The sequence below is a fragment of the Akebia trifoliata genome, chromosome 3, assembly GCF_017979445.1.
Source record: "Akebia trifoliata isolate Shusen 1 chromosome 3, ASM1797944v1, whole genome shotgun sequence".
In the NCBI taxonomy this organism is placed as follows: domain Eukaryota; kingdom Viridiplantae; phylum Streptophyta; class Magnoliopsida; order Ranunculales; family Lardizabalaceae; genus Akebia; species Akebia trifoliata.
The window spans coordinates 28104179-28127603 of NC_141377.1; the positions used below are offsets into that span (position 1 = coordinate 28104179).

Here is a 23425-nt window from a genome sequence, read left to right on the forward strand (position 1 = left end):
TGTTACTCAAATCTTTATACACCCACGAAGGTTTATGACTTGGTTAAGAAGGTAAGAGAAATAATGAATCAAATTTTTGAACAATATCAACTTCTTGATTCAACTTCAGTTGCTTCTTCATCTGGTTTTACTCAGAATTCAAAAGAGATGGATCTTGATCGACCAATTAGTGAAGTTAGTGTGCAAAGGAAGTATCTCCAATCCGAGTTTCTAAGATAAATGAAAGAAGAAGAAAATGTGGAATGCAAATCGGAAGTGGACAAATATTTGAAAAAAAAAGTCGAAAAGCAAGACTTGAATTTTGAAATTTTGAATTGGTGAAAAATGAATTATTTCAAATATCCCATACTTTCTAAGGTGGCACAAGATTTATTATTCATTCCTATTTCCACTGTTGTTTTTGAGTGTGCTTTTAGCACTGGAGGTCGTATACTAGATCAATTTCGAAGCTCCCTAACTCCAAAGTTAGTGGTATGCTTAATTTGTGGACAAGATTAGTTACATGCTTCACCTCTTCCAATTGATGTTGAAGAGATGCTAGAGGAACTTGAAGAAGTTGAGTTAGGTAATCTTTTATTTTTGTTATTTTGTCATTTTACTCATTTATAAAATTATAATACTTCTATTTAATGAAAATTCATTTCATTTTTTTTACAATCATTATAGATGATGAAATCTTTCCATCTGTTTAGTGATTAGTTGATTTTCAAATGCCTCTTCACTTACGATTATAGGTAAATTACTTTTCTAAAACTATAATAATGAAGTAAATTACTTTTTAAATACCTATTTAATACTGAATTAATGATGATGTTTATTTTTTTATTTTTAGGTCTTATGGATTAGAGCATGAAAGAAGACATGGAATGGACTTACTTGATTTTAGTTATAATTTCCATTTTGTATTGACTTATATTATAAAAGATATATGTTCATGGGTGTATTTATTTTTGTGTGTGAGACATTTGTTTTGTTTGATAAACGATTCTTATTTGAATTTATTATTGGAATTCAAGTTGGATTGGCATAAACATGAATTGTGGTTAAGTATTTATTTATTTATTCATTTTCTATTGTTTATTTGCTTGATTTCTATATTATTTTCATATTATATTTATTTTTGTTATGCCTTTTAATTAAAATCATTAATGATTATGAATTTATTTATTTATTTATTTAATGTTTTTACTTTTTGATATTTAATATTAATTAGCATAAATGCATAATTGTGTCCTTTATGTTATTGTAGATTGATATATTTTCTTGATTGATGATGGATTCGACTTTAAATAAACAATAAGCAACAAGCAACAAGCAACAAGCAACATTTGATTTTAAGAATGCCTTTGATCTTCGATCATCCCTTACAAAGTAAGTGTTAAATGATTTTTATTTTCTAAATTTTTCATGATTTTTATTTTTAATGTGTTAAAAATAATAAGTATTTTGGATTGGTTTATGATTTTTATTACTATTGGATTGATTCATTATTTTTTAATGATTTTTATTACTATTGAAAATATTAAGTATGAGAACCGAGAACCGATCCGAACCGATATTGGATTGGATTGGTTCGGTTCTATAGGGTAATTAGATTGGTTCGGTTCCAAAGTTGTAGAACCGATCATGTTTGGTTTGATTCCAATTTTGCCAAAATCCGAACCAATCCGAACCATGTGTACCCCTAGTTTTTATTTGATTATCTTTTGAGAGAAATTCTTGTACTTCTTCTATTTTTCAAGAGCTATTGAAATCAATGGTGTCCCATTGAATTTGTTTTGGAGTTATTACAATATTTCTAAAATTTGATAGAAATAATGTAGTCAATCCTTTTGTTTGGCTTTGATATGCTACATTTGGAATTAAAGAAATCATAAATTTATAGTAAATTTTATAAATCACGGTGATAGTTTTAGCATTTGGCATATTAAACCCTTTAGTTTGAACATCTAAAATTAATAATTTTGAAATAGTTAGATATGTTAAAGAGACAAATAAATTTGGTAAGCAATTAAAAAATATAGGACCATTATGTAAGAGTGTCAGAATCATTCCTATTAATTGATTGTAAAGTTTTATATGTCTTCGGTCTCTAACATGAGCCAGAACAGAAGTATTAATGTCTGTTCTAATAAGGAGTACTGTTGCTACTTGGACAAGACCAAAGTGGATATAATTATATTTTTTATTTTGAAGTTTTTCTAATAAATTTTGTAGAAGTACAAAAATATTTTTCATTTTTATAGAAATTGATATAGATTGTTCTATTGTATTTATTATATAGTCATTTTTTAATTTTGATTTATCTGTATAAATTTCATTTGTAGGAACTCTTGGAATTGTCCAATTTTTTATTTACTGATTTTTCAATATTTTCATATGAAATTTCATCATTTTGTTTGAATGAAATTGTTTTAATTAGGTCTGATGAAGAAGTATCTCCTACTTGTAGTTTTCTTTTAAAATGTTTTAAAATTATTTCCATTTAACAAGTTGAATTTTAAAATCTTTCGTTTTAGTGGTTGGTTAAGGTTTTACTACTCGTCTTGTAATAATACTATCTGTGAATTTTACTACCCGTCTAGGAAGCTTCGAACTTAGATTTTTTTTTTATATATATTTTAAATTAACTTGTTTTAATGAACAAAATTGTAAGATAGTTAAGAAAAGATAAAATATGCAATCTAAATATAAAATATTGATACTTTATCCGGTATAAAAGTTGGATTCTTAGGTTCCTGATACAATTTCTTACTCAAGGTGCTATCTTTAAAATCAGGACATACCTGATTATCTTTGAGCTACCTTTGGATATAGCTCTTTATATTTTTGACAGTAAAATTTGTACAAAATTTAAAGAAAGCCATGAATAAGATAAAAATTTATTTGATTATTAATATTTATGTGAAAAGTAAAAATAAAAATGTAATTTATTAAAAATTATTCATAGATTCAATATAATTTTAATTGACTCATTTAAGCCGACTTGCTAATTTTTGAGTTTAATCAATTCAATGAACATTTAAGTTAAGTTTTAATTATTAAAAAATTATTTATATATTTTGATAAATCTAACATCATCAAACTAGTTTGATGATGATGTTGATGACGACCATACTCATCATTGTCATCATTGTTGTTGTAGTCATCATCATCATCAATGTGAGTTAAATATTATTAGTTTTAGAAAGAGAAAATTAGAATTTTTTTTTATTTATATCTTTTTTTTTTTTCATTGTTCTATAAGCATTTAAGTTGACTTGCTAATTTTTGAGTTGAATCAATTCAATGAACATTCAAGTCGAGTTTTAAAATTATGTTTTAATTGAAAAATTATTTATATATTTTAATAAATCTAACATAATCAAATCAGTTTGATGATGATGATAACCATTTCATCATCGTCATCATCATTGTTGTAGTCATCATCATCATCTATGTGAGTTAAAGATTATTAATTTTGGAAAGAAAAAATCGGAATTTTTTTTTCATATATATATATATATATATATATATATATATATTTCATTATTTTATAAAAGATGACCATATTCAAGGGGTTTGTCATTAATTTTAAAACATAGGAGTAATTCAAATATTTTCAAATAAACATGATTATTAAACCTCGAAAATCATTAAAAGGGTAACTACGGTATTTTCATTTTCAAAAATCCGTTTTAAACTAATATGTGATGAAAAGAGTATTAAAGAGTCCATATTTTTTTTGGAAAAGACTTTATGGTACTTATTTTTGATAATTATATCTTTGCGGTCATTGTCCCCTCCCCCCTCCTCCCAAAAAAAAAAAAGAAATTAGAAAGATAAATAAACATTAACTTTACTAAACACTTTATCACTAAAAAAGACATTGAAGGGTTAAACAGTACACTAATTTTAGTTGTCTGTCTAAGTTCACGATGATGAAGCTAACATAACTCCGTACATCAAACCACAACATAAACTGCTAAAGTACATTCATATTATATGAAAAAAATTTAAAAGAAAAAATTCCAATTTTTGGGATTAAAAAATCTGTATTCGAATTAACATGTCATAGATGAAATTATGGAAAGAGTATCCCTTGCTTTTATTTTTTTCCTTTGAATTTCAATTAATTTCTTCTACTTTCCCTCTGGTGAGAACCATCCATAAGGATTTATTGAGGTAGACAAATAAAATATTAGGCTAGAATAAATAAATGAGTCAAACTACTTTGACTAACTTGATATAATTTCAAATCTTAGTAAGGGTGATGAATTCACATTGTAGTATCTAGAGACATGATCCCATGCCACAAAGATATAAAGGAGAAAATTTTAAGAATTTTGAAAAATAAAATAAAAGAAAAAATTAATTTTCACAATTGAATTATAATTTAAAATTTGGGAGTTTGATAACTATTCATTTTCAATCCATCGGATGAAGTTAAAATGTAAATATATATATTTTTTTCGAATCTGACTTTTTCCATATGTGGCATTGGATTTGCCTTCAGGTAACCTTACTTAATTAATAAGGAAAGTATAAATCTAAACAAATATGGTGAGAAGAAACACGGAAACATTTAAAAAAGAAAAAAAAGAAAAGAACTTTTGGCACAAGTAAAGAAAGTTACTATTGCTACATCAGCTTTCACTAATACCACACCCCAATTTTTTGGTGAATTGGCGTGGCATTAGTAAAAGTTGTTGTGGCAATAGCTGCTCTCTAAATAAATCTGGCTTTTAGCGAGTCAGTTTTACGACTTAAGCGTTGTCTCGATGTTATGTTCATAGCCTAATGCTTGCGGCACCGAGCATCTACTGCAATGAGCCAAGCAAGTTGAATTAGGTGGGCGATCACAATCGGCTTCATCCGCATCGTATTCGTTCCACAGTTTCTCTCCCTCTCTTTCTAATAAAATCCTAATTGACAGAGCAGAGCAGATCAGAGAGAGAGAGAGAGAAGAGAGTGTTGAGGGAGAATGGGGAAACGGAAGAGTGAAGAGTCTCCATGTTGCCAGAAATATGGAGTCCCTCTCTATGGTGCTTCTTGGGTTCCAACAGACAAGCTCCATGATCAGAAATCAAAACAAGAAGAACAAGAACAAGACCAAGAAATCGATTCAATTCAGCAGTGTTGCTGGTTAGTGTTTGGAGGCGGGGGTGGAGAAGGCCGAAGTGGGATCCCGAATTCTCTCTTACTCGCCCAATTCGATTTCGCATCCAATTCGCTCTCCCAAGATCCGGTAAAGTTTTTTGTTTTGTAATTATCTCTCTCAATTGTGTGATCCCAACTATGTTTGAAATTTGAATTGGGCCTTTGTTGTATTGGATCCGAGATGACTGATGTATCTCGTAGATTAGAAATCTGTACTTAAAATTATAAAGTTTTATCTCGATCACCATTTTTGATTAAAGGAAGATACTTTTAAGGGTTTTTTCTCATAATTTTTTAATTTCTATTCGCACAAATTTAACAAACAAAATAGTTTGTAATTATTAGAAATGACTCAAAGCAAACCCTTTTTTAGGTCAATTGTGTGCGTGTGCCCATGTGTGTGCGTTCGCTGGCATGCTGTGTGTGTGTGTGCTTGCACTCATGATTCCTGTCCAACACATCAACTAATTGATATAGCAATATTTCAAAGTTTTTGCAGTTGATTATGACCAATTCAATTTCATTAGAATCCATTGTACCTTGTCTCTCAGGTGGCTAAGCTTCGAACTGGTACTGATTTACCTTATCGAATGGTGGTCCACCCAGGTGGGGAAGGCCTTATTTGTTCCTTTCCCCAAAGTTGCAGGTATTTCTTTCTTTCTCTCCCACACTAAATTTTCCACACAACAACTGAAATGGGTTACGTATTGTTAGTCGAAAAATTCACATATTGTACTATCTCATATTGACTTTACTTGGCCTTTTAAGGACATTAAATATGGTGTGGCCGATAGCAATATTGGGCTGGGTTGTAGCTGCTTGATTTCTATGCTAACACTACTATCTTGCGTAGAAAAAGGGACTTCCAACCACCACATTTATGTGTTAGCTACTCTGGGTTTGAAGTTGAAATTTGGCGGAGAAAGGAAAGACATTCACATCATCATGTACATTGTAAAGTCTACTTGGCTTTTACAAAACCCATTTCTTGAGATGATGGACAGTGATGATTGGTGTTGATCCTTGATTTAGGAGCTCTTGTTACCGATGAACAATCGTTGAATGCTCCAGAAAGTTATTTGTCCTTTCACTTTCATACGAGGGCAGCTGTACCACCAATTTTAGAATGGTGTCTTTGGTAGATGTGTAGGTGCCAAATAAATAGAAGAGCTCCTTGCTATGATTCTTGACAACCACCAATTTAGGAAGTACTTACGTAATAAGGTAAGTGAGGTATTCTCGTTTTTCATTAAAAACAAGGGCACCATTGAAGGCTCCTTGCCTTCCAGGGTGGGTGGCTCTAACACCACCATACACCTGAGTGACTCTAGTTCGTTCTTTTGTGTCTAGAGGTGGCGTTACCTACAGAAAAATGCCTGACGTAAGCCTGTATAGACTTATTCAAGGGCAAAGGTACTACTAGCCTGATATATCTAGACAAGCACAACCACCACAGGATTGTGTCCAAGGTGTCAAAGTCCTCTCTGCCAAGAAGAAGCATAGTCAATAAAATTTAGTATGGATTGGTGTGCTCTACACATTCGGTATCTCGAGCATGGGCAACTTCTACGTGATTGGAAACATGACCATTAAGGTTCAAAAGTATGCTAAGAGGTTTATAATGGACGAGGATGACATATTACACCAAAAACTTATGGATGACACCTTACTTCCCTGTCATTATGGTGAAGAGATTGAACAATTACTAAGGGAAGTCCATGTTGGAATGCTAGCGAATACCAAGGGAGAAATGATCGTTCCACCAACTGTTGCACCTTGGCTATTATTGGCCCATTATGGTCAACACTGCCGCCATCATCTTTGTAAAGATATGCCCACGTGCCAAGAACTCAGGGACTTAATCCACTATTCACACATGTTGATATGGTACATGACACCTCCATGGCCATTTTATTGCTGTGTACTCAAACTCAGTGGACACATCAACCCTTGATCCTCCAAAGGGATGTATATCAAGCAGCCCAGGGCTTGTTATTGGTGGGATTTTTCAAACAACACATCATTTGCTGCTTTTAGGTCCCAAGCAAATGACTTCTGACAATGGGAGGCATGTGTGACATATGTTAAGAGAACTACTACATGCAACATCTGAAGTCTACCGTATACTGTCCTTGGCTAACAAATGGGCGGAGGCAACTAACAAGACCTTGCTAAAGATACTGAGTGAGAATGCCCACAGGCATTACCACAAATGGCATTAACAGCTACCACTTGCGCTTTGAGCCTATTGGTGTGCACCACAAAAGCCCACTGGAGTGACAACTTTATTCCCTTTTTATGATTAGATCCATTTGTAGATTTGTAGATATCTCTCTATGTTCTCCTTCTTTCTTACTTTCTTCTTCCTTTCCTTATACAGACTAGATAGGTTCATTTGATAAGTTTTTTGGATACCACTCACGTCCACTTGTGCGTGTCATGTGCATGATCCTTGGCCATGACATAGTCAGTTTGATATTTAGATATGATTGAGTAGGCAATTAAGAGACACTTGTACATGCTGGCTATGATATAGTTCAAAATCTTGTTTTATTTTGTTGTTTCAATCAACCAAAATGTTGAAAACAAACTAAAACACACAAATATTTGTTTAAGTTTTCAAAAAAGTTAGGTTGTACGTGAATAAAGCTAGAAAAATGTGTAAATGGCCTGGGCACTGCTTGGGATAACCTGTGTATGACATGACCATGACAATGTCATAGCTTGGGCATTTTCTAGGTTTCTGAAAACAAACAAAATATGAAATAAATTCTGATACATTTCAGATAGTTATAAAAATGTTAATATACAAGATGCAACTTTGAACAAACTTGGTTGGGTCATTCTGGTATCTCAAAATACTGATACATTTCAGCCAAATTATTCGAAACAAAATGGTGTTTTAAACCATGATGTATTGTTTATCTGTACGATCACAATCTTTGGTCGTTTGTAGACCAAGAATATTTGGTTAACATGAGCTGTTATCTTCTTCATCTATCTACCAAGTTGCCTTTTTTTGTTCTCATTTTTTGAGAAGGATGAACTAATACTTCTTTATTCGAAGATCTTTCAAATAAAGGCTTGGTTATGCCTCATGTAGTTTTTGAGCAAGTTGAGGTCCCTTGAGGTGTTCTTATAAGTATTTGAGTAGTCAGTAACTTCATCACAATACCTGACCTCTATTTAAGAAGTCAGTTGTGGTCTCAAGTTCTAGAAAAGTTGGCTTGGGTGTAAAGCAGTGTTTCTGCAAGTGCTTGCAAAGTAGCCTCAAGATTATGCTTAATTTACGTCTAAAAGGAAACTTTGGCTACACTAGGGTCACACCAAAAAATCCTTTTTGTTTCAAGCCGAAGCCGGGAAACTTTTTGTCAATATTATGATGGTCCATTGAGCGCCTCATGGCTATGTCATAATAGATCAGATTCCAAAAACTTGCCTCTGATTGACTTCCAGATCATAATTGCTCTAGTGAATACCTAAAAATGGAATACTTCCAATCAATGGTTTTTAAGGCATTGGAGGCTTATGTCTTGGCTTTCCTAAGTGTAAGGCTTTTAGAAAAGGCCTTTTGGCTTTAAGGAAATGTCATTTTTCCCTAGAGGGATTACGCCTTGTTCAAAGATGCATTGAAAAAGCTTATGACTTAGGGGTGGCGCCCAACTTTTTGGCTGATTTTGACCAAGGGGGCATGTGTTACGGGGACGTGTTGCATTTTGGTCCCTCTCTGTTTTTATAGTATCATTACACATTAGTACTTGTAGTTATAAAGTTATCCATGTCATTACATATATTTAAATATAGGTCTTAAACTGAAAATATTGCACTTTCTTTTGGCCCTAATCTCTGCAAGCCCTAGGTTGATGTGCAACTCAAGCAATTTATCATTCTTCTCATTCTAATATGTATAGTTTTTGTTTCTTTTTATTTCTCTCTTTATATGCTGAATCTACGCTCCACTTCTTCTAGTCTTAAGTGGTTTTATGCTCTAAGTGTTGCTTACTGTTCGAGGCATTAAAACTTGGAAAATTGAAAAATATGAATTTACATCTATGGTTCAGTTTTAGTGTTGCTCTGACGACCATGGAAATTGGACTTTAGTAAACTTTGTAATGTGATTACCCTCCCTGATGTTCTCTTTTATTGAGAAGTTTTCTATTTATCATTTACACATTGAATTGGTTATCTATTTAAAAAGTGATGCTCACGAGGCTAGTGCCTCAAGGTTTTGGCTATTGAAATGCCTCATCTCATGCCATAGTGTTTAAAACCAATTCTTTCAGTAAAGTGTAATGTGTGAAATATAAGCTTGCATTCCATGTCCTCGTGAAGTTGGGTTGAAAGGTCAGCTTGTTTACCAATTTTTAGTTGAAATTGACTGAACTTAATGCATCCAAGAAGTCCCAGCAGTAGCTTAAATTTTCCATGTTTGTGGAGTCTGGATGTCAGTGCACCTTAGTACGTTTATGAAGTATGCCTTGATTTGGGAAAACCCAAGATTTCCAAGGTATGGTCTTTTGAAGACATGTGGAAGACCCATATATGATAGCAATATTTTGCCCCTAGACAATATCTAACCTGTCCACATCATTTCTTAAATGTTTATACCAACAATAGCTATTGAGGGTGGTTTTGTTGGATGATGTAGTGGTTAGTTTCAGAGGTTGGTCCCATTAATTTTACTTCTATGGCCATGTTTACATTTAGCATTCTGTGATAATTGAACTTTTGATAACTTCTAAAGTCAATTGTGCTGGATATGTTATATTCTGTGTATGTTGCTTTCACTTGTACATTTATTAATATTTTAAAGTAAAAACAAATGGTTTCACTTAACAGGCCGCACTTACCACTATCAATCCCCAAGTCCCCCCACCCACCCACCCACCCACACACACAACAAAAAAAGAGAAACCCTTTCCACACACTAGGTTTCTAAAACAGCCCCTGATGAGGGAGCATCTCCACGCTGGGCGGTGTGACCCGCGAAGTGGGGTCTTGTAATGGGGGTAGCCCATGAGGTGGGACCTTGTGATGGGTGTGGCCCACTAAGGGGGAGGGCTTGACCGGGTACTTTGGACTATTAGATAAATGAATAAATCTCATGATCCTCATTGGTTAATGTCTTGTGTCAACCCTTTAACAACCAAATTTCTCTCCGACCCATTCCATTCATATTAGACAACTCTCGATAACCCACTCAATTTCTTCTCCCATTCATCAATATGAGCACCACTAACAATTCTTGGAGAAGAAATATAACAAATGATTAAGGTACATCGAAGTGTTAGTGGCCCACCCACTCATCCATATAAGCCATGATGTTATTTTACTTGACTTATAATACAGGCATAAATTGCAGCATTCATTAATGTGAAGTGAGCTATAATGCTTCTTTAAAAGTTTTGTGCTACACACAATGCACATGCCACCCACTAGTTATAATTCAAGTGCATTTTTCATATTAAGATATTCTTTGTATATTGCCATTATGCAAATGTATATATATGGACCAGGATCAAGAGCCAACAAAAAGGCCAACGTGTTTTGTCCTATATGGGTTAGAAGTTTTGGCATGGGCTGATTTTTTGTGAGGATGATCTCTATGGTGAGGATCCTCGCAAAAAATCAGCCCATTCTGAAACTTCTAACCTTAGCTTACAAGTTGAAGAATCGTGGACCGTCCATTTTTTGTATACCACTTTTGATGGGGTTAGAATATTTGGAATGGGCTGCTTTTTTGTGAGGATGATCTCTACATCAGGGAGATCATCCTCACAAAAAATCAGCCCATTCCGAAACTTCTAACCCATATGGGACAAAACACGTTGGACCTTGAACCTGCCGCTATATATTACTTGCTCTCAGTTATTAATTTGTTTCGTAGAATGGACCGCTTTTTGTATATTTCTTGTGTCTGCTTCTGAGATCCGTCTTTTATTTGTGAGCTTTTTAGTATTTATTGAGTCGAAGACTTGTGTTGGGTCTGTCTTCTATGTCCAAGGAACAGTGCATAATGGTGCTGTTTGTACTTGTTCTGTATGTTTCTTTCTTTAAATTTGGTTTGAGTAGGCATCTTATTTGTCAATAGTTGAATGCTTAGTTACTTATTTACTGTATTCTACCTAGTGTGTCACCTCCCATACCATTACAACTATGGCTCTTCTTATTAAAAATTAGTCTTTGAGTTCGGACAAAATCAAGCAGATCCCAGATTTTTGGGACAAGGATTTGATGATTATGATGTGCTCAGTCCACTTCTCCCTCTTTAATTGGAACTGCATCTATTCAATAGAATCAGGTCTCACTGAATGTGCTCATATTGCCACTCACCTGCATTTTCATTTGAGGTTTACTTTATATTGCCTCATAGTCAAATTGTTTCATGTTATAGGGATAACATGTAGACAATGAATGATGATAAGATGGTTAATCCTCATGGAGATGAGTGTAATAGCAATCTATATCTATCTTCGTTGTAAAAGGCACTTTTATTTGTGGATTTGAGCCTTCAACTGTAGTTGTTACCAACTTTGTAAGGGTTGTAAGTTTTTTTGGTGAAATTTTTGTATAGATGGTTCGAATGGGACTTTCCAAAGAACATGGAAACCCAGAAGTTGGGGCTAAAATCTTCTGAGAAAGTGCTGACTCCGTTGGAAGATGTTGGGCAACAATTAGCATTGTCTTTTAACAGGGAGGGTTCTGTACTTGCTGTTGGCAGTGAGGTATTTATCATCCTATACATTTTTCCTTTTAATTGGAACTCCATATATTGAAACACCATGCTAATGTAAGGAATTATCTAATTTGAAAAGGAAACACTCACAATATTCGTTTTTGTTAGTGATGGACTCCAGCACAAGTGGAGTGTAGTTATTCCAATATTTAAGCTAGAAATTTACTTTTGTGATAAATCTCTTCTTAGCTTGTCATTAGGCTGGAGGCCAGTAAACCTTAAACAATTTGCATTTCCATGATTATTCATTCATGAAGGGTTTGTTTGATTACCCATGGAAATGGGCAGGATTTCCATTTTCCTTGGAAATCCACCCTCATCCAAAAAGTCCAGCCAATGGTGGATTTTAGTTTCCCACTTGGCCCATGGAAAAATGAAATCTAGCTCTAAAATCCATTTTTTCTTCTTCTTCTTTCTCTAGAATCTATGGCCTGCTTTACTCACCTTTTGAATTGATGCAAATGAGCTCTTGAACCAAGACCAAACTCTTATAAGCACGGTCTCACATCAATAGTGCTGATCATCGTCCCTCCACCTCCTCTACCACTGCACCACAATTCATCACCACCTCCGTCGCCTCCCCTTCCTTCCTTCCATCTTCTGTAATTTTCCCCCAGCTATTTTCCCAAGTGCAATCAAACAATGGAATCGATTTTTTTCCATGGTTCCCATTTTCTCCCTACAAATTTCCTAATGAATCAAGAATCCAAGAAATTTGATTTTCATGCAATCAAACAAACCCTAAGAAAGAAAGGAAACAAAATAACCTCTAACTTTGGAAGCAAGGCATTTGATTGATTTAACCGATGTTAGTGTTGAAGAAGAATAAGGCATCCCATTATAGGTTCAATCAGTAAATAATTTCTTTTGATTTGGTGGTTTTATTTGCCTAAGATCAGGTTCGGTTTGCTCCTCATTAACCGGCATTTGATGAGTCATTAGGTAGATTAAGCCCTTAAAAAAAACCTATCGGATTCTTTAGGCAACTCCTAGAGTATTTTGACTACATTCGTCAAGTTAGTCTTAAAGCAACTAACGAATGAATAAAGCACCTTCTTAAACCAATCTGACACCGTATAGAGTACACCTTGTCACGTCCCCGATTTAGGATCTAGATTTTCCCAAATCTCGAGGGTGGAGCGAAAGAAAAAAAATAAAATCAAAATCAATATCTTCAAAGCTTAAATATAATATAGATTTCTTTTAAATAATTTCGACAGAGTTTCCCTTAAGAATTGGACTTATGAAAAATTTTCACCTGTAAAAATATACCTGTATAATCAAAATTCATATATTCACTGCATTCCAACCATCATATCATAACAAATATACATCACTTCAAGAAAAATATTACTATAATTACAACCCAAAAGTGTACATAGATCAAATACGCATCTCATATTGATCAACAGTTGTCCACATTATAAACATTAACTCTCATACTCTAGACATATACATTGAAGAATACACAACACACATGGTGTTAATAAATATAAGGAAGTCCAAAAGTATACAAAACTAGTTCACTAAACTTCAATCTTAGTTCACATATGACAGAAGTAGTGTTCATCATCCGAATCCTACGACCCCTCTATATAATGTTCCCTATCAGAAATAGGTATCTCGATAGTTGGGTGAGTAACAAGGAAGTTACTCAATAGTAAATTCACATTTCAAATTAATAGTCCTAATATGAATTGATAAACAAGCTAATCTATTACAAATTATGTAGGTTTTTAAATAAGTAAATAAAAACGAATAACACTCGAAACAGGCTAATCTTTAATAAAATAATAACAAAATCTCTCTATCTCATAATAAAATAAAAGAAACATAAATATTTCATAAGAATATCAATCCTGGTGGTGTATTTGATAAGAATGACGAGGTATCCTACTGATACAAAAGTACCGATCTGTATATCGATGCTCCAGTACTTAACCAGTGTGGAACTCATCGTTAGTTCATGATTTTATGGTCAGTCTGACATTTTATCATAATTGGTTGACCGTGTTTTCCAGTTCTGGTTGATCCCTAATGGAGATCAATCGTTTGACTACTATACACTGTAAATGATCATTTGACAAACCGGCTTCATCGTACTTCTATGGTACGCATGTGCACTCAATCAATTTTGTCATTTACAAACCAACTTTATATTACAATTTGTTGTTTTCCAATAAAGATAAGATAGAAATTTCTTGAATAATAGGTACAATGGTATTCTCAAGCGGTATCCCATACTACCGGAGAGAATATCAAAATCCTATTATTTTTAATTAATTGGTTGCTTTCAAAAAGAGCTACCGATTAATCTTATAGGCATTCATTACTTCTTTAATGATTATATCTTTTAAAATTCATTTGAAATAAATTAAAACAAATTTGCAAGTGTGATGACCTTCCCAGGTATTCTAGAATTATAAACATGCAGTAGTATATTGAAAGCAGTAAATCATAAAACAGTAAACATAAAATTTCGGTCATAAATTCTGCACCGGTAAGTGAGGATACATTCACAACTTCTCGTGTAATGGATAATCACTTGATTCTTTATAATAATGACTTTAATATTATTACTAATAATATTTTCCTTCCTTGTAGTATCCTAAGTACTAGATGAATAGATGTTTGCATAAAACATAATCCGACACCATTCAGATATATACTAAACCATAATACAAACATAATAAGGACATCCAACAACACATTTTGAGAAAAATGTATCCACAAAAAATATATCAATAAAAAGTATCTACCAAGAAAATCATAACATTAGATAAAATACATCCACCACTAATGTTTAATACATAATCACTCAAAAAATATTCTTACACAAAAAAAGATATAATCAAAGTAATATAGTTCACTAAAACAAGACTCTCTAACTAGGACAACCACTTTTCTTTATCATCCAACACCATCCATGTTTCACGATAATCTTTCGATTTGATAAACATGTTTGGAGCAATGTTATAAAGATGATTTCCCTTCTCCAAATTTGTCATTTATTTCAATATTTTAATGTAATCATGAACAAACGGGCTATTGTTAGATTCTTTTCCAAGTACAATGATGAGGGACTGTATACTACTCTGAAAATCATCAAGATCATTCTCTTTGCGACGCTTATTGGTTGATGAATTTTTGACAATTTCTATATGATCCGTTTTTTTTTTTTTTTTTTTTTTTTGGGGGGGGGGGGGGGCGCAAGCATATTGGGTATTTGGAGCATTGAGTATTAATATTTTATCTTCCTCGTTAAAGGCTTCCAAATTTGGTGCGCTGTCATCTACCAAATTTGTAGATGAAACAAAATCCATGGGTAATCCATCTCAATGTGGACTCCATCCTGTATTTTCGCTTGCTAACGTGCACTCAAACAAAGTGAACAACTTATTTGCATTCATCAATGAATTTTGACAAAATTGTCTCACATTAAGGTACTTCCTTGACACATAAAATGTAGTAACTGAGTTAAAATGCTTCTCTACATTTTCTTTAAAAAATAGGTTTGAAGTTTGCCTTAATGAAATCCTCCCATTTATGATCCGACCAATCGAAGGTATTTGTCTTAGCTTGTATCAATGGCTAGTAGTAGTCGTAAGTTTCACCCAAATGCCGTATAGTTTTTTTAGATAGTCCTATTTATTCTTTAGTTGTTGTTGAGTCAAATCATCTTTAGAAGTATTCTTTATCTCATTAATTATCCTTGCCTAACAATGAGTTTTCAAGGTCCCTCCTGACCTCCCTCCTCGAGTGACCTCTTTAATGCATAAGTCGATAAATAAAGCCTTGGGCTATGTTTGGATTGAGAGAAGTGGAGAGAAGAGAAACTTACTAATAAGAGAAGAGAAGGGAAGGGAAGGGAAGGGAAGGGAAGAGAAGAGAAACTCAATTTCTCTCCATGTTTGAATTGATAGGAGAGAACTTGGGACAACTTTTGAATTTTAAAATATCATAAAAGAAATTTAGGGGCAGAGATGTAATTGTAAAATATTTTATAGGGTTTCTCTTGATTTTTCCCTTCTTCTCTCCACTTTTGGAGAGAAAGAAAACTAGCATTTTATTCTCTCCACTTCTCTCCAATTCTTTTCTCTGCTCTCCCCACTTAACAATCCAAACAAGAGAAATGGAGAGAACTCATTTATTTTCTCTTCTCTCCATTTCTCTCAATCCAAACATAGCATTAAGCTCCGTATTCCAACTTGTTTTTTTTTTTTTTTCTTTATGAGGTATATTTAATCAATTACCATCATTTTAAAGCAAAGATTAATAAGAAAACTATTCAACAAACAACAATGGAAAACAGAAATATATACACGGATTCATGTCCCATCTTGTAAATTGCATCACAGGAAAACAAAAATATGAAATAAAAGCAGAAGTGATGTACACCAAAGTTGGAAACATAATTAATTCTATAAATTGTATAGCCTTTCATCATAAAAGAATTTTTGGAAACCATAGCCATATCAAAATATTACCTCCCAAGAAGGTACAATGCCCAATAGTGAAACTCTTATTTGAAGGAGAACCAACCCAATATAATACTAACAACAAAGAAGGTACTCTTGGATCTGCAACCCCTTCACAGGGGAGCTTTTATGGCTGATCTTATCATGGGTGGTGTGTGCAATCCCCTAAGAGTGGTGACAAGGTCTTTGGATAGTATTCGGAAAGATTCAGTGGAGCCAGGAAATTGAAGAGTCAACATTCTTATCGGTGAAGCCAACTTACAAGGAAACTGAAGAGAGGGGTTCAAGGGTGGACTGGGCAGACCTGTTGTGGACCTAAAAGGCTGTTCTTAGACATAGAATAATCCTTTGGTTGACTCTTGTAAGAGGTCTTAAGATTCTAGATTGGCTGCTAAGAAGAAATACAATAAGGGATTCTAAATGCATCTTCTGTAAGAACTCTCAAGAGACTGTAGATGGACTCCTAACTTCTCTGTTTCACATTTGAAAACTTCCATAGGTGACAAATCCCATCCCAAGGTGTGGACATTTGTTGCAATATAAACAAAAAAAAAAAAAAAAATCCACTCATCCATGCCATTTACAGACTAATTTCTACTTCACAAAATTATTATAAGCATAATTATACAAAGAAATCATCAAAAAACAAAGAGAATAAAAATGGAAGAAGAAAAATCATGGAGAAATCAAGAAATGGCAGAAAATAGATAGTCACCCATTAATTACTGAAAATACATAGAAACCCATTAATGGCGGAAATTACAGAGGAATCTAGGATTAATGGCGAATCTTATCTTCGATTTCATGGTTGATCTTTTCCTCTCTCGCAGCTAGACGACCCTTCTCGTCTAACACAAAGAAACAAGCTGAAACCCTAAAAATTTGGGTGAATGGCTTCGATGGAATGAAAGAGAAATCGAGGACATATGTGGTAATAAAATTATACGGTTGAAAGCTTACTTGTCCGCATGAAAAAAGATATCGTTGCTTACCGCGTTCAACAATAAGTGAGTCCCGTCAACTTATTTTTCAGCCATTAAGTGCTGAAAATTTGGTGTAAACAAATGTGCTAATTTTTCAATAAGTGCTGAAAAATTATATTTCTACATTAAGTACTGAAAAAAAAAAAAAAACGGTTCACAAACAGGCCTTAGGTATGTAAAATATAGAAGAAAAAGAAATGTTGTTATATATTGAGAAGCTTGCGAACTATCCATATCGACACAATAGCATACTAATTGTGAGCATAGCATGGATATTTCTGCAGTATAATTTTCTCATTTCCTATTGTTTTATTAGCTGGTGTCTTAACCTCTGCAATTTCCTTGTTTGTTTTGTCAGAAAAAAAGAAGTCTAAATGACTAATGTTATTTTAAATAACTTTTCAATATCGAAACTTTCTGTACATCTGCCAATTGCCATGAGTGAACCCAAAAAAGTTTATACTTGAAACAATTAAATGATAGAGGAGATTATCAAGATAATGGATGGGATCTTTGTGTCCTGATTTTGGGAATGAGTCGTATCACTGCTCTCGTACCAATGTACATATTCATATCCATGGGCATTTTAGATGGCAACAAAAGATCAAACATAAAACAACACTCGAAGTGTCATTGGGCTATTGACATTGGAAGATGGCGACATCTCAATTTAAGAAAAAAATCCTCAAAATAATCTCCTCATATTCTTTTAGTGTGGTGGACCAATGGAATAACATGGCATTAAACTTCACAATGACCTTCTCTGTTGTCCTGATTTGTCTTCATTAAGGGAAATTTATGGTTTCAATTTTGTATACTGTGATACTCAAGAAAATTTAAATTCATAATAATGTAGATTCATCGGCTCCCCTACTGCCTGTAGCACCATCACAACCCTCATTAAGCTTCTCATTCTATGCTTGTTCTGAAATATATTTTAATGCCTCGAGCCCTATTCCTAGCATTTTGTGAGTGTTGAGGATGATATATTTGTGGTTATTTTTGTGCACTATTGCACATTTATTAAAATATCAAAATCTGCACCTGTATCAAATAGCTTCCCCACCAAAAATACAAAGATCCAGTAAGGTGGAATGTAGGTCCACCTCCCCTAAAGGGTTGGAGCTCAATCCTACTGAGGTGGATCTCTATTTTTTTTGAAGTGTATACAACATTTAATGCACCACCTTTGGTGTGGCACAGGATGGTCATCTAAGAGTCTACAAGTGGCCTAAAATGGAAGTTATTCTTGATGAGACTGAAGTTCATGCAGCTGTGAAGGACTTGGATTTCAGGTACATGGATGTATTATTGTTTTATGGGACATTTATTTTCCTTCAATTTATTTGTTATGTCCGGTATCCTGATACGGAGGTCCTGTCCCGCAGCTCCAATGGGAAGTTTCTCGTATCCTTGGGAAGTGGTGGTCCTTGTAGGGTTTGGGATGTGACTTCGTCAAATATTGTAGCTGCGTTACCAAAAGAAAATGTGAGAAGTCTATATATGTTTTAAAGGAAAATTGGGTTAGTCTTCAAAAAGAAATATTTCAGTGCACACATACAGGGGATTTGGAACCTACAAATTGCAACCCATCTATGAGATCCTAGGTTCATGACATACCTGGAGATCCTAGGTCTCACACACACACTTCCTACTACCCTCACTTCTGGGGCCCATATGGAGAAACATTTTGGATGGTCTATCCTTACAATGAATTGTCCAAACCTTGGAGACCATCCTTACAACATTTCACTGCCTTATGACATGCTTAATCTTGTGAAAAGTTGACTTGAATTTGAGAAAAACTGGACTATTATTTTAGGTAACTCTTTTATACAGTTAGCAATGTTAGAAGGGAATGATTGTTAGGGACATTTGTCATATTATGGATAATTTTGGATGGTCTATCCTTACAATGAATTGTCCAAACCTTGGAGACCAACATCACAAAATGTCAATGCCTTGCGACATTCTTAACTTGGTGAAAAGTTTACTTGAATTTGATAAAAACTGGACTGTTATTTAAACCATCATTTTAGGTTAACTCTTTTAAGTTGGTAGCAATGTTAGAAGGGAATGCTTGCTAGTGACAATTGTTGTGTACATGTTGTATCATCTACAATGTTATCCATATGGGCCCCACAAATGGGAGAACAAATAGGAACAAAGAACAGACTTAACTATATATTATCCTCGTGTGCATGCTTTGGAGGGCACGATAATTTTCTCTGCCTAAAAGTGTGCTTGAACTTTTCCTTCTTGGGTTTTGAATTCTAAACAACATTTGTCATTCATATCCAGGATGAGGTTTTTGGCTTTTGTCGGTTTTCTCGAACTGGTGACAGTAATGAGATTCTTTATATCACCACAATGCGAGGTGAATTTCAATATTTGATGCCAATTCCTTGATTCGGACTGTTTTACATGCTAATCATTTACATCGTTTTACATAGATAAAGGAGGAAGTATTGTATTTTGGGACACCACTTCATGGAGGAGGGTTCGATCAAAGCAAATAGTTCGGGATCCTATCTCTGCGTTCAATGTTTCAGCTGATGGAAAATTTCTTGCAATGTAAAATTTCCTACGTCTCTTATCAAGTATTCTTCACTTTTACCCTAACGTAAATGTGGTGAAAAAAGCTGTTGGGATCCACCTTTTGATTGTCCTAGTCCTTACTCGGAGATCCAAGATAAAAATTTGATCCGGTTCAAATGCCATGAGAAATGATTTGGTGAACTAACCACATGTTCGTAGATCGAATGATTGCACTTGGGACCCAATCCGATTGTCTATGGGAAAGTATATACACTATATTATATTATCGTTTGTGGCTAATATATCTAGATTATGTTTACAGACTGATACGAATCCAATCCAGACCCCATCTGACTGTTCTCAGATCAGGTTTGGAGCAAGATTTTGGGATTCAATATAAATCCTATCCATAAGGAACCAAATGCAATCTTATCCTACCTGAGAATAAAATACCCTGGATCCCTCCAATGATGATTGTGAGGTCCATGCGATGATATAGCATTAAGGCTGGAACATATCCCATCGTATCTGTATCCCATCTGCTAATGTATTGGACTGGGTGCTATTCAATCTCAAGATTTGAGTCTAAATCCGATCCAATAACGATCAGATTGGGTCCGAATCAGATCAAAATCAATTTGATAAATAGATTTATGATATTTAAACAAAAATGTATAATTATGTTTGATAGGTAACAAAATGTATTATTTACTTTACATATATATTTTAGGTATTGATGGATTGGGTCCCTATCAGAGCAGGACATAGTTGATCCAGAACCGGTCTGTTAAAATATCCAATCGGATTTTTCCTGATCCGATCCATTGATAGTAGTATATCTCATGCATTATACATTTCCTAATGTAGTGTCTTTATACCTCCATGACGTTTTGCTCTTAGTTGTGATTTCTTCAGTTATGAAAAGTCCCTTTAATAACATTTTCAGCATCAACGCTACTTTTTGAGTTCTATATTGTTGATCTTTGGTTAGTAAAATCATTTTGTTTCTTACGGTTAATCTTGCAAATGCTCTAATTAACCTTCTTCCAATGTTATTGGTCAATATGCAGTGGGACGATTCAAGGAGATATATTTATAATGAACTCTGCCAATATGCGGGTGCAGACAATGGTTCGAAAAGCACACCTTGGGCTCGTTACGGCACTAACGTTCTCTCCAGATTCCAGGTTAACCTCTTTGTTGGTTTCATCATATCTTTCATAGTCGTTGTTAGTGGGGGTACTGATTGTTCCTCCTGTCCAAGAATTACTATTTACAAATGAAAAATGTGGCTTTTGAAACAGATCTTTGGTCTCTGTGTCCTTGGACTCAAGTGCAAGAGTGACACTAACTGAACACGAGAAGAAAAAGAGCGGTATGTATCTCCTGCGATTTTCAAATCTTCTTACCATTACTTTGCACGGAAGGGACAATGTAGCATAAATATTATATATATAGCTTATATCAGTATAAAATTTGAAATATATAAAATAGTATCCGTTTCTTTTGGTTTCAGTATTAAGTATAGTTTTATTGGTTTCATGTATTTCTTTTTTGTTTAGGCCATTTTTAATATATATATATATATATATATAATTTTTTTTTTTTTCATTTTTTAAACAGGTTTGAGCATGTGGGTCATTGTTTTCGTTGTTCTACTAGCCATTTTGGCATATTTCCTGAAGAGTAGAGGAGGGAGCCCGTAGCTGCGTTTTCTGATAAAACGGGACGATCTCCACTTCATGTTTAGTGCACCAACTGTTTAGTTTTACTAGCAGGAGCTCGAACCCTAATGAAGCAAGTTGCGGCATCAGGGTGCCTGCATCAGTTTGTTATGTTTTCAGGAAGTTTCTTGAGGAATACATTACTCATGGGAGGCCCTGGAGGTTCTTATGATGAGAACAAGAGCAATTAGCTGAAATATCTGATGCCATAAATTAAATGTGTTGGAATGAGGTTTTGTGGATAACTTTAATATTAGCGGTTTCAATCATTAATAGTTGATAATATTCTCTGACCCAACTTTTTTTTATAACACAAATTATGTATCACACAATAAGGATACATGTATGGCTATCAATAGTTCGGACCAGGCTGGGTTTCAAATGATCCTGTTCTACTCTCTTTGGTTTCGCCAGCTTTGTGTGTATGAGGTGTTATTGAAAGCTCTACTTTTTTTGTTCAATTCCTATGTCTCCTTTGCTGCTTGTAGGCTGTGGTTTAAAAGAATCAAACTTAGGCTTTCTTCTGTGCTTCAATTACTCTGCTTGTGTTGCACTTGTAATGCGTTGGACTTAGCTTGGGTGGCAGTTCCCTGGTGTAGCAAACGGAGGCTCAGCTTGCCTATGTTTTATGTTTCAACCAAGGTGCCTCTTTTCTCCCCTTGACAGACAGATTGTCTTCTTCATTCATGAAGGAACTTGGCTCTCTCCTTCGTCTAATTACTCTTGTAACTAAGTCTCTCTCCACATTCTTGCATTGTTGCTAACCATCTTTGTGTCATCTTCTTCTAAAATGTCTTATCAGGATCAACGCATAGAAAGGATGGTTGGCTGGTTGGGAAACCTCTATTATTTGATTATTCTTCTCTACATACATCCTTTTCTGCTGCTTCAGTCAGAACTCAGAACTGAAAATAAGGAAAGGGTCTAGCTCCCAGGCCTACCCCTAAACATGAATTGGGTGGGCCTAGTACATCCTGGTCCAAAATTAAATGGGCCTAGGATCACTAGTGAAACATGGTCCATGATGGACCGGCCCATTAGTATCCATATTTAGTTATTTACATGCTACTAAAAGGAAAAAAAAAAAAAAAATGAGTTGTGATTTTCTTACTTGAAAATTTTCTCTCGGTCAACCTGACAAGTTCACTAGGGGTGCAACTTGATTCGGTTCGGTTTGGTTTTAGGTCAAATTGGAATTGAACCGACATAGGTCGGTTCCACTAAATAAGAATCAAAACCGAATCAAATTTGATTGAAACCAAACCGACCCAAACCAAATTAAAGTTGATTCGGTTCTATGGATTGCCAATATGCTATAAATTGTAAGTAATATTTTTTAATGAACAAACAAACATAAAATTTCATACAATAAATCACAAATCCATCCATAAAACCATAAAAAGTCATTAGTTTATTCTTAAAAGATGATTAATCTATATCCCAACTCCTAAAAGAATTATATATATACATAGGGGTTCGGTTCTATACAAGCTTGATCCGAGAATAGAACCAAGTTGATTGGTTCTTCATTTTCGTAACCTTGAACCGAACCGCAACTTGTTTCAAACCAAACCAAACCACCCTAAAACTATCGGTTTGGTTTGGTTCTCGATTTGAACCGGACCAAGTTGCACCTCTAAAGTGCACAAAACCATAGATCTTTTTGCATGGAGCCCTACATATATTTTGTAGACAAAGGTCTAGTTCGTGTTTTGTCCTATATGAGCTAAAAGGTTCAGAATGACCTGATTTTTTATGAGGATGATCTCTATGGTGCGGAAATTATCCTCACAAAAATCAGCCCATTATAAAATATCTAACCCTAGT

At 34.2% G+C, this 23425-nt stretch overlaps 1 protein-coding gene across 1 annotated transcript; it reads left to right on the forward strand.

The window, feature by feature from the left end:
- The first annotated feature begins 4729 nt into the window (after positions 1–4729).
- LOC147406271 (SEC12-like protein 2) lies at positions 4730–21980 on the forward strand. The gene is made up of 10 exons (XM_086434232.1): positions 4730–5227; positions 5691–5785; positions 11714–11864; positions 18540–18631; positions 18725–18824; positions 19638–19713; positions 19790–19910; positions 20945–21061; positions 21179–21249; positions 21498–21980. Exons 1-10 carry the CDS (start codon positions 4964–4966, stop codon positions 21578–21580), a joined length of 1170 nt encoding a protein of 389 aa, XP_086290358.1. The 5' UTR covers positions 4730–4963; the 3' UTR covers positions 21581–21980.
- The last annotated feature ends 1445 nt before the right edge of the window (positions 21981–23425 follow it).